This window comes from Sorex fumeus, unplaced genomic scaffold (genome assembly GCF_029834395.1).
Source record: "Sorex fumeus unplaced genomic scaffold, SorFum_2.1 ptg000098l, whole genome shotgun sequence".
Classification (NCBI taxonomy): Eukaryota; Metazoa; Chordata; class Mammalia; order Eulipotyphla; family Soricidae; genus Sorex; species Sorex fumeus.
Window position 1 is genome coordinate 71,266,248 of NW_026606155.1, and position 11,831 is coordinate 71,278,078.

Consider the following 11,831-nt stretch of genomic DNA (forward strand, 5'->3'; position numbering starts at 1 on the left):
CCATGTATCATCCTGTGTGTGCTAAACTTTTGTCACAGTGAGCAGTGCCACCATAACCAACTGGTAGTGGGACTTTCTTCAGGGGAACTACAAGTACAAGAGGTCAGGAAAAATGGCTCTTCTTCTCTGTAATGTGTTACTGTGCCTAGAAAAGAACCAAATATATCTTGGGTACTTTATATAGTTTAAACATGCTTTTAGGACCCAGAGGTGTAGCTCCGTGGCTTAGAACTCAGTGGCTTACTCTTGGAGCTTATGGTCGTAAATTCAATCCCCGTTACTGCCACATGCACCGAGCCCAGTCCCAGAGCTGTCAGCTCTGTCGTCTGTGATTTCTCCCACTGCAAGCGACTTCCAGCCACACTATTGCCTGGGGTGTGCAGACTCTAAAGCATGCAACCCCCAGCAAGCAGTGCAACTGAAAGATAAAGTGAACACTACAGGCAAGAAGTTCAATTGGAGCACAGAAACCAATTTCTTAACTATCTGACTTTCAGTAGAAATACTTCCAGGGTCAATAAGTAAAATAGCAGAAACCCAAAACCAACATTTAATTCTTGAACCCAGCTGTAGAAAGCAAATCACTTCACAATGCTTTTTCAGCATGTCTGATTTGGGTGGGGGGGGGGGTAAACTCTAAATAATAGTGGTGAATCTTTCATTGAAACAATGAATCTAATCAAAGCAGATAGAGTGTTAACTAGAATTCATCTGCCCCACAGGGACTGGGAGGGGTGGGGGGTGGTGTTTTATTGGGGTTCTTCATGGTAAAAAATAAGTATTGGTAAAGGGAAATGTGTTTGATATTTGCATGACTGAGACCTAAACCTGAAAGCTTTGTAACCTTTCCCACGGTGATTCAATAAATAAATAAAAAAAAATAAAGAAAGAAAGAAAGAAAAAAGAAGTTCAATTGCTGATGGTATGAACAATGCAGTGACCCCAAAGAACCCTGCAAGCGGAAGGAGCCTTAACTGAAGAGTGCCAATGAGTCCTGGAAAGCACATGTGTAAGCATGGAAACTGAAAGTGTGCAGGTGGTGGCAAGTGCCTCGGCCGGCTGAGTGTGTAAGCATCATGATCTGATGTATGACCCCCGTTGAACATCACAATTGAAGTGTGCAAGCGCCATAGCCAGGTGTGTGTGCGCCTAGCTCCAGTCATCAAAACATCATTGACAACAATGTGAGTGTATGTGAGTGGCAGGGGGGAATAAAAAAAATGTTTCCTTACTCAGATGTGATGTAAACACACATATACAACATAGACACCCACCACTTCCAATGTGATGACTTCTCTCTCTCTTTCTTCCTCTCTCTCTCTCTCTCTCTCAAACACACACACACACACACACTCTCACAAATCACTAGCCACTTTGAATCCCACAAAGCCTTCACCGGGAAGTTACTGATCTCTCCCACTGCTGAGCATTCAGTATGAGGCCCAGGCAAGCTGGGGCAGTCACCATGGGATGTTTAATTTATTTATTCCAAATCACTAAGAATGAGGGTCAGGTATTGTGGCGGCAAGACTCAAAAAGTGTTGTTTTGGTTCTCCAAGAATTTTTCTTCTGATAGCAGATGCCATCTCCTAAAGCAAGACTTGCTAGGCATAGGAAAATTAACACCATCCTTGGCAGTATATATGAAAATCTTTTACATCAGACTAAAGCATCCAGAGGCTACACATGAGTTTAAAAACTTGTCTTGCAGCTAGGCCCAGCATTGCAAGCCTAAGAGTTCTGTGTACAGGGCTGGTGGTGATCAGGGACTGGTGGTTCTGGGAGCCACCAGGGCTATACCAAATGGTGTGGTGCCAAGGATAAAACTCAGTGCCAGGCATGCACTCCATCCATCTGGAATATATCCCACGCCCCTGGGTTAAATCTTAAAGATGCACAGGAGTTATGAATGAGCTTGTGTCGGGGAAGAAGAGTGAGGAAAACAGATTAAGATGTTAGGAAAGCTGAAGGTAGTTGCCTCAGCAATGGGAGAGAGCTTTGAACAAGGACAAACGGGACATGAGGACAGAGGGAAGGCAAGCCAAAGTCCTGATGCGCTGAGAGACTCCTAGTCCTGAGAGATATCTGGGAACCATAGAGATCTTTTAAGCAGAGATTCAACATTACCAAATCTATGTTTCATTTTATTTTTTGGTATGGGGATCAAATCTAGGGTCCCATATAACCTCAACACCTAATGCATACCCTCTACCACCAAAGAATCTATGTCTAAAAAAGACAAAATTGTAAGGCAATGGCTTTGCATGAGGTTGACCTGGGTTCTATACCCAGTAACATATGTACCATATGGTATACCCTGGAGCACCATTAGGAGTGATCCCTGAGCACAGAGCCAGGAGTAATCCTGAGTAGACCCGGGTGTGGTCCAGAAACAAACACAAAAAAATGTGTGTGAGTGGTAATGGAGCAGGTACTTAAGAAACACTCAGAAAATTGGAGGGTTGGGGGTCGGGAAACAAAGAAGCTAAAATTTAATTAAAAAAATTTTTTTTAAGAGGCTAACATTTAGACTGGGCTGGTTAGAGAGGAGACAATGTTGACTTGACTTCTTCTGTCCATGGTTATCTTGGGGACACGCAGGTGACATCCAATGGGCTTTTGAATATGCATACGCCTGTGTATAATTAAAGCTTGCGCTTGCCAGACGTTTGGGCTGGAGATATAAATGTGAGTGTCATCAACTTAACAGGTGGCAATTAAAACTATGAATGTGGATGAAGTCACCCGGGGAAAGTGTGTGCCAGAAAATCTGCGGGGAGCTCCAAGTAGAGTTTAATGGCTTGGGTTTGTGAACATTCTCCCAGAAAGAGTGTGAAGTGAAATGCAAGTGAGGAAAAGGTCCCGGAGATCACCAAATACCTACACAGGAGGAGAGCTGAAGGGGCAAAGCAGCCGGGACAGGGTGTCACAGGGTAGGACGTGCTACAAGAGGTTGCGGAAGCTAAACTACAGAACACAGTGCCCTCCGTTTGATTTGGCAACTAGGACCGGGGCAGTGGGGCCAAAATGTGGTCATGGGCGGTAAGAGCACGTCCTGGCGACCACTGAGGAACTTGTGCTGTCGTCTGGGTTGCGGAAACAGCCCGATTAGACGCGCGCCACGGCCACGCATGCGCAACTCGTACGCCCCTCCCCCTCCCCGCAGCCAGACGCGGGCATTTTCCGGGCGGCCACGGCGGCTCCGCGAGCTCCCGCCGGCAGAGGGCGCTGGGCTACGAGTCGGGCGTGGACGGCGCTCTAGGCTCTGCGCTCAGTGGCACACACCGCAGCTCCGCTTCCCCCCCACGCCTCCTCCCGGAGCAGGTGGGTCCGCCCGCAGCAGGGCGGGAGTGCGCGGAGCCGCGGGGCGGGCGGGGAGCCGCAGCCTCCGGGCGGGAGTGGGTCTTTCGCCCTCGTGACCCCCCCTCAGCTCGAGCCCAGCGGGCCCGGCAGTGGACAAGGCCGGACCAGGTGGGCGCCTCTTCCGGGAGTGCAGTGCCGTCCCGAGACCCCGTCTCCCCGCGGGGGGAGGGGTCTCCACGCGGGTTCGGGCGGGGCCAGCAGGGGCGGGGCGCCTGTGATTGGCATTCTCTTCCCAGGTTTCCCGGGCTTCCACTGGACCCCTCCCGGGTTCTGCACCCCGAGCCGGCACTATGGTGAGACCCTGAGCCCAGCCCCCTCGCCCTGCATGGCCTGGCCCCGGCTGCCCTGTTAGACTGGGGATTCCCAGTGCTGGGGTGCGGGGTGTTCCCCACTGCGAGGCTGTACCCGTCACACCTGCCCATCCCTGTGTAGCACGGGCGTCTGAAGGTGAAGACGTCGGAAGAGCAGGCAGAGGCCAAAAGGCTGGAGCGGGAGCAGAAGCTGAAACTGTACCAGTCAGCCACCCAGGCTGTCTTCCAGAAGGTGGGGTGCTGCGAGGTCGCCCCCCCACACCCCTACCTCCCAAAAGGCCCCCTTCATGACACCAAGACCAAGAACTGGGTCTCAGAGTCACACTGCCAGGATTCAAGTCTTGGGTTCTGCCACTTAACATCGGTGTGACCTGGAACAAGTGACTGACTCATGGGAACTCGGTTTGCACATCTATAAAATGGGGCTAGTCATTGCACTTATGCCATGAAGTGCAACCTAAAGGAGTTTTAAATGTCACTTAAATGTGAAAATCAGACCTGGGAAGCATACGAAGTATCATGCATATCCCAAGCTTATGGTAGAGTAAAAAGATTCACAAAATCTATGCAGTTTCTCTGAAACAGGAGGCTCCTGTGCCCTCTGACCCTGTGCCCTCTGACCCTATGCCCTCTCTATCTTAGCGCCAAGCTGGGGAGCTGGACGAATCAGTGCTGGAACTGACAAGCCAGATCCTTGGAGCCAACCCTGACTTTGCCACCCTCTGGAACTGTCGGCGGGAGGTGCTCCAGCGGCTGGAGACTGAGAAGTGTGTGTGGGTTCTGCACTCCGGGAAGCATGCCCTGCCTCTGCTCTGCCCAGGCCCAGGGGTGGAGGAGGGGGAGTGGGACCCTCAGGAGAGCAGAGGGGGGAGGGCAGTGAAGGGTTAAGTGCAAAATGACAGGGGTGGTGTGTTGGAGGACCCTGACCCCCTTTTCTCTCTGAGGATAGGTCCCCCGAGGAGTTGGATGCACTGGTGAAAGCAGAACTGGGCTTCCTAGAAAGCTGCCTGCGAGTGAACCCCAAGTCCTATGGCACCTGGCACCACCGCTGCTGGCTACTGAGCCGCCTGCCGGAACCCAACTGGGCCCGGGAGCTGGAGCTGTGTGCCCGCTTCCTCGAGGTCGATGAACGAAACTGTACGTGCCCCTGCATCCTGACACTGGGGCTTTCCCCAGATTATGTGGGGTGGAATGCCAGTCCCGGCTGTTTGCTGCTGACGACAGCAAGGAGCACACAGCTGGAAGCATCCTCTGTGGCTGGCTGGAGAGAGGTGGCGTTTCTGGTGCCTCCGAAAGCCTACCTGAGCCTGAGCTCTGCTGTCTCCCCTCTGCCAGTTCACTGCTGGGACTACCGGCGCTTCGTGGCAGCCCAGGCTGCCGTGCCCCCTGGGGAGGAGCTTGCCTTCACTGACAGCCTCATTACCCGCAACTTCTCCAACTACTCCTCCTGGCATTATCGCTCCTGCCTCCTGCCCCAGCTGCACCCCGAGCCAGACTCCGGAGCCCAGGGACGCCTCCCTGAGGACGTACTGCTCAAAGGTAAGCAGCATGACAGGGTGCCTACCAGGACTCAGCTGCCCCTTCTAGCCCCAATGCCTTAACCTGACCTTGGGGTAAACCGGGCATCTATGTTGTACTTGGTCCTGGGGGTGCCTAAGATTCAGCCCCTGGGGGCTGGAGTGATAGCACAGCGGGTAGGGCGTTTGCCTTGCACGCGGCCGACCTGGATTCGATTTCCAGCATCCCATATGGTCCCCTGAGCACCGCCAGGAGTAATTCCTGAGTGCATGAGCCAGGAGTAACCCCTGTGCATCGCTGGGTGTGACCCAAAAAGCAAAAAAAAAAAAAAAAAAATCAGCCCTGTGCAAGGCTCTTGAGTGAAGGAGGCTAAAGGCTGGAAGTCAGGCTGGAGTGATAATACAGCAACAGGGCACTCACTCATCTTGCATGTGGCCAATCCAGATTTAATCACCAGCTCCCTATATGGTCCCCTGAACCCACCTGGAATGATCCCAGAGCACAGTCAGGAGTAAGTCCTGAGCACCGCTTGGTGTGCCATTTTCCTGCACACACACACACACACACACACACACACACACACACACACATAAGCTGGCGGCAATCCAAGGAGAGGGTTCAGGCTGGTTTGGGCAGAAGTCCTCAGGTTCTGACCGCAGGCCCCCCTCCATGGCCCCACAGAGCTGGAGCTAGTGCAGAACGCCTTCTTCACCGACCCCAATGATCAGAGTGCCTGGTTCTACCACCGCTGGCTCCTGGGCCGAGGTGAGGAGCGGTGGGGAGAGGTGGACCCTTCTGGCTTCGGAGCAGCAGAAGAGGGTTTCCGAAGGCCTGAGGCCATGTCTCCCTGCAGCGGACCCCCCAGATGCCCTGCACTGCCTGCATGTGAGCCGGGACGACGCCTGTCTGACTGTGTCCTTCTCACGGCCCCTCCTGGTGAGGCCTGCAGCTCTGACTGAGGAGCATCAAGGAGCATGGCCTGGTGCAGTGGAGGAGACGGCTCTCTCTCTCTGACTCTCTCTCTCTCTCTGTGTCCCCAGGTGGGCCCCGGGACAGAGACCCTGCTGCTAACGGTTGATGGGGCGCCCCTGGCTGTGGAGTGGAGGACCCCGGATGGCAAGAACAGGCCCTGCTACATCTGGGTATCCCAGGATGATGGAGGGTGGGGGGAGGTCCAGCAGGGGATAGAATGGAGGAGTGGGGGGATAGTGGGATAGTATGGTGGGGGAATAGAGACAGAGTGAGACCCAGGCCTTCCTTGACCCCGTGATCCCAGCTCTGTGACCTGCCTGCTACCTCCTTTGATGACCAGTTGTCCCAGCAAACATTTCGTGTCGTGTGGATGGCTGTCGATGCCCAGAAGGAGTGTGTGCTGATGAAAGGTATACCACACCTGCCGAGTCTGTCCCCAGGCAGCAGCCCCCTCCCACACCAACCCTTCCCCTCCCTCATGGCTGTCCCCTCCTGTGACCCACTCCTCCCTGCAGGCCGCCCAGAGGCCTGGTGCCGAGACTCAGCAACGGATGAGCAGCTCTTCAGGTGAGCCCTAAAAGGAGACAGACGGGCAAAAGAGCTCTGCGTGCCAGGCCACAGGCAGCTGGGGCCCAGCTGGAGGACTGCAGCCTGGATTCTCAGGTGTCCTGGGCCCCCGGGACTGCGGACATCACCCCCCACCTCCATCGGCCTTCTCTCCATTCACAGGTGTGAACTGTCAGTAGAGAAGTCCACGGTGCTGCAGTCTGAACTGGAATCCTGTAAAGAGCTGCAGGAACTGGAGCCCGAGAATAAGTGTGAGACACCCTCCCAAACACACACACACACACACACACACACACACACACACACGCAATCCTTCGGAAGGGTTTCTTTTTGGGTTGGACCTCTGGGGAGAGCAGGAATGGTGTGGAGAAGACGGAAGCAGAGGAGTACCCAGGAGAGACCGTCGCTGCCTCTCCTCAGGGTGCCTGCTGACCATCATTCTGCTGATGCGGGCCCTGGACCCCCTGCTGTATGAGAAGGAGACGCTGCAGTACTTCCACACTCTCAAGGCAAGTCTGGCTTGTGGGAACAGTCACGGGGAGGCCCTGCGGGACCGAGGGCAGCCCTGGCGTGCTCACCTGCCCATCCCTGCCAGGCCGTGGACCCGATGCGGGCAGCGTACATGGACGACCTGCGCAGCAAGTTCCTGGTGGAGAACAGCGTGCTGAAGATGGAGTATGCCGACGCCCGTGTGCTCTACCTAGGCAGCAAGGTAGGGGCTGCCCACACTCGCTGGCTGGCCCACCCTTTGGCCTCACCTGGCTAGCTCTCCTCCTCCTTTTCTGAAATTGATGTGATGTTGGTTTGGGCCATTCCGAAAGTTGCAGACCTGGGGCGCTGAATTTGGTATTTCCGTATATGCTGCGTTAGAGCACCACCTGGAGTCTTAGCTCCCACCCTCGGCCGGCTTTGAGACTCACTCCCTGGCCTTCAGCCGGGCTGTCCGGTCCAGCCACATGTCCCTAGCTCTGCCCTCACTCTCAGGCACCTCTCTGGACATTGCTTCCCAATCAAGGTTGAGCTCCTCTTCCTTCAAGCCTTTTCCTCTTCTGGGCCTTACTTTCTGTCACTTCCCTATCATTCCTTCTGTCACCCCATTTAAAATCAGGAGTCAGGGGCTGGGGAGCTAGCTCAGAGGGCTGGAGGGCATGCATGCTTGGCACCCAGCGATCCCTCTAGCATTGCTGGGAGTAACCCTGGCACCACACCGGGATTAGCACAAAAGCCAAAATGAAAAATAAAATCCTGCATTGCCAGGACTGCCTCCTGCCTCTGCCAGATCAGACCAGAGGGGACCCCCACGTACCTCCACTCATTCCCGTACTTCATTCCCTGGAGCAGGCCAAAGCTGAAAACCTGAAAGCTTCCTGGACTGGGTCCCAGTCCCCATCCCAACACATCCTGCATCCTGCTAGGTACCCCACCCCCATTGTGGTCAGACCATCCCCAGACCATCCCATCCTGCTCTGAGCAATGACTGTCTCTGCTGGTGGCCATCTGCCTTCATCCTCGTCCCACCCACTCATGCACCCCTCCCCCATATGCGCTGTGAGCCCCTCGTTCTGCACGGGGGCATCTCCTGCCAGGACATGTGAAGGAGCGTCTGGCTTCACCACCATCCCCCAGAGCCTGTGTGGGACTAAGGGCGAGTGTGGAGCACCCATATCCAAGCACCCCTGAGCCTTCCCGGTGTCCCCTCCCCTCCTCAGGACCTGACGGCGCTCTGCCACCTGGAACAGCTGCTCCTCGTCACTCACCTGGACTTGTCCCACAATCGGCTCCGCTCCCTGCCCCCTGCTCTGGCAGCCCTGCGCTGCCTGGAGGTAAGGCCCCGGCTCCGCCCTGTCCATCCTGGGCACACCTTTCCCCTCCCTTCATCTCTGAAATCAGGCCCCCTTCCTGCAAAGAAGCCCAGGAACCCCTGCTGACCCCAGCCTGTCCTCCACCCAGCCTGACCCTGTGCTGTAAGCCCATCACGCTGCCACTTCTACCCACCGCTTAGCACCAGCCTAGAGCTAACCCCTGCTGTCCTGCCTGCTCCCCAGGTGCTACAAGCCAGTGACAATGCCATCGAGGCCCTGGACGGTGTCACCAACCTGCCCCGACTGCGGGAACTTGCACTAAGCAACAACCATATCCTTCCTCTGGGTGCCTGTCAGGTCCCCTCCAGCAGCTGGGGGAGGGGCCATATCGGGAGGGACACGGATGGCAGGCAGGGTGCAAAGTGCCCTTCAGAGAGCCAGAAGCCTGCCAGGAGGCTCCACAGTGGGGGGTGTGGGGTGGTGTAAGGCATCTGGAAGAGCCCAGGTGATTGCCTCAGGTCAGAGACCACAAGCCTGTAGACGCCCTCGGGTGCCAGGGGATGCCCTGAAAATCAGGAAGTTGATGGGGAAGGAGCTCAGAACTCTGATGCCTCTGATGTCTCTTGAAAACCGGAAGTTAACGCAACTTTCGCCTGCCCTGGCTGGCTTTAGCCAGGATGCCTCTGCAGATGGGGCTCTTTCCCTTCGGCCTTGTCTCTACCAGTCCTGCCCCTGTGGGCCCAGAGTCTGCCTTCCTCAAGGCCAGGTGAGAGATGCCCCTTGGCCAAGCGTCCGGCCAAGGGGAAAGAACCATGCTGGGCGCAGGCAGATCGGGAACCAGCCAAGCTTTCCTTGACGCTCCTTCCCCAGGCCTCCAGCAGCCTGCAGCACTGCAGCCCCTGGCCTCCTGCCCCCGGCTGGCCCTCCTGGATGTGCAGGGTAACCCGCTGTGCCAGGCCACGGGTGCCCAGGAATGCCTGGCCGAGCTGCTGCCTTCAGTCAGCAGCATCCTGACCTAGGAGACCCCCCCCCCTCCAGCCTCACCCTCTAACTTATTTGGTACCAAATAAACAGCGGATGCCTCCCTCAGACTGTTTGTTGCTGCGCCACCACCATCAGTCCTGGAAAAGGAGGGAAGAGTTATTACCCTCCTTGCTTTCATTTCATGCTCAGTCTTGCCTTTGTTCCCTGTCCCAGAAAACCAACGCGCCCTTGTTTGGGGAGAGAATCCGGATTGGATCTGACCTAAACTTCTCGTTCTCTGCTCAGACTAGGGTGGGGCTTGGGTTCAGGTTCTTATTCAGGCTCTGTACAGCAGCTGAAGTCTCTGCCTGGAAAGGCTTATCCGGTTTTGTTCACATCACCTGCTCCTTCCAGATGTCCTCTCTGCCCTGGGCCTTCACCACCTGCTGAGAAAACTGTTCCCAGGTGTGGGCACAAGGGCCACACCTGTTACAACAACAGTGTCGTCCCCATGAATAGCGCTCTGTAGCTGAAATGCTCTTGGAAATGCTTGATCCCATTTGATCCTCAGACTCTCTGGGGCTAATGACTTGGCGCATCATAGGATGAGGAAACTGCTCGTTGGACGCGCCCATGGGTGGTGAGCCCAAGGGCTGGATCCGGAGCTGTCCCTCCACCTGGTTTGGGATTCTAGACTCAAGCTCTTGCTTCCACATCAGGACAGTCAGCAAAGCCTGGACTAGGCCTCCTGTGGTGCCTCTCAGCACACTGGAGCATGCGCGCGCGTGCACGCGCACGCGCACACACACAAGCACATCTGCACATACCTCCCTTGTCCAGGCTTTGAATGCCCCACGGCGCCTGACCTCCTGCAAGCAGAAAGGGGAGTGGCTGGGGGGGCCACTGAGTCAAACCAGGCTGGGTGGGGAAAATAAGGTGAATTAAACAAGAGAGGCAGAGTGTGTGATAAGACATTATTTTCCTGGTTTCCTGGGATTCTACCTGACCCCACACATGTTCCCACACACACCCACTCCTGCAGGGCCCTACCCCTTCCTGTCTCCATAGTGAGGTACAAACAGCAACTGCCCCCCCACCAAGATGTACTCTGGCTGACCTGCCTGAGAACTGCCTCAGGCTGCCTGGAACTCTGATTTCCAATGTCCTTTCCTCTGAGTGGGTCAGAGGTGAGAACGGACTCCTCCCTGGCCTGAGCCCTGAGTTGGGCAGGAAAAGGACAGAGTGGACATGGAGGGCTCCCTGCCAGGTATGGGTATCCCTCTGTTCCCACTTCCCAAGACCCGGCCTGTCTGGTACACCTGCCTCACGTCTCTCTCACTGTCTTTTTACAGTGGCCAGGGTGCGTGTAGATAGTGGGACAGAGGGACAGGCCCCACACAGAGCCGCAGCTTCCCTGAGCAAGTCCAAGGAGACCCTCCCTGAAGGCACTGGCCTTCCGAGCTTTGGGGTTCTGTGTAGTATCCCTGGTATTGCTCCCAGAGCCAGGGTGGGGTCCGGGTGCACCTGGGCAGGTGCTTGGAGCCGGTTGGTCAGGATTCCCAAGAATTCCAGGTTGGAGAGTCCATCTGCAGTCAGAGAGAGGGCTGCACTGATGCGGGGGAGGGGCCTCGCACCCCCACAAAGAAGGGGGTGCGCCTTCTTGCACCCACACCTCCTGTGCTAACCTCGGGAGGATACGGGAAGCTTGAAACAGGCGGCTGACTCATGCCAGGGGCTGTGGAGGGGCTGGAGAAAGGAGGAAAGAGGTGGGGGAGAGATCTGGTAGAGCCGGCAGGTCTGGGCCGCCGGCGGAGCCAGTCCACGGGCCAGGCTGCTGAAGTCACCAGCTTTGCCGCGGAGAGGCCAGGACCTCCCTGCGCAGGCCCAGGCCCAGGGGCCAGTTTCGCCGGGCTGAGCCTGGCTCTGGGAGGCAAACAGGGTGACTGGCGAGGGACGTGGGAAGTCCAGGCGCCCTGCCACACGCCTTCGGAAGAAGGGGTTCCCTCTGCCTGCACCCGTGCGGGCAGGGGCGGTTCCGCCCATACCTTCGATCTCAGCCCAGGGGGACCTCGGCACCCCGCAGACCCCGGCCCCGCCCCTCCCGCGGGCCCCGCCCCCAACATCTGGGTTCCTCGAAAGGGGAAGGAGGAGGATGCTGCCAGCCGCCTGCCCCTCACGCCGAGCCGGCCCCTAGAGGCCGGGCCTCTGCCCCCGCAGGGCCGTGCGACAGACAGCCGGGCTGCTTCCCCTGTTGCCTCCCTGCCCGGCCCCGCCCTCCCCTCATAAACCTCTCACCGGCCCGCCCCACACCTCGCACTCGGCGCGGCGTCCGGCC

General features: G+C 56.5%; 1 protein-coding gene across 2 annotated transcripts; it reads left to right on the top strand.

The window, feature by feature from the left end:
* The first annotated feature begins 3,195 nt into the window (after window positions 1-3,195).
* RABGGTA (Rab geranylgeranyltransferase subunit alpha) lies at window positions 3,196-9,617 on the top strand. Of its 2 annotated transcripts, none has more exons than XM_056133594.1 (17): window positions 3,196-3,324; window positions 3,600-3,656; window positions 3,796-3,906; window positions 4,317-4,441; window positions 4,624-4,811; window positions 5,010-5,213; window positions 5,874-5,957; window positions 6,046-6,128; window positions 6,233-6,334; window positions 6,469-6,574; window positions 6,680-6,731; window positions 6,894-6,982; window positions 7,152-7,240; window positions 7,327-7,443; window positions 8,441-8,554; window positions 8,777-8,864; window positions 9,404-9,617. In XM_056133594.1, the coding sequence occupies exons 2-17, from the start codon at window positions 3,654-3,656 to the stop codon at window positions 9,550-9,552; spliced, it is 1,704 nt and encodes a 567-aa protein (XP_055989569.1). In that variant the 5' UTR covers window positions 3,196-3,324; window positions 3,600-3,653; the 3' UTR covers window positions 9,553-9,617. The 2 variants fall into 2 exon arrangements, with proteins under 2 accessions (XP_055989569.1, XP_055989568.1); XM_056133593.1 differs by having other exon boundaries at window positions 3,223-3,471.
* The last annotated feature ends 2,214 nt before the right edge of the window (window positions 9,618-11,831 follow it).

Excerpts from the sequence above, each read along its gene's own strand:
- RABGGTA (XM_056133594.1), top strand. Across the intron at positions 8,555-8,776 it reads CAGCCCTGCGCTGCCTGGAG|GTGCTACAAGCCAGTGACAA; the intron begins GTAAGGCCCCGG and ends CCTGCTCCCCAG. Across the intron at positions 8,865-9,403 it reads ACTTGCACTAAGCAACAACC|GCCTCCAGCAGCCTGCAGCA; the intron begins ATATCCTTCCTC and ends CTCCTTCCCCAG.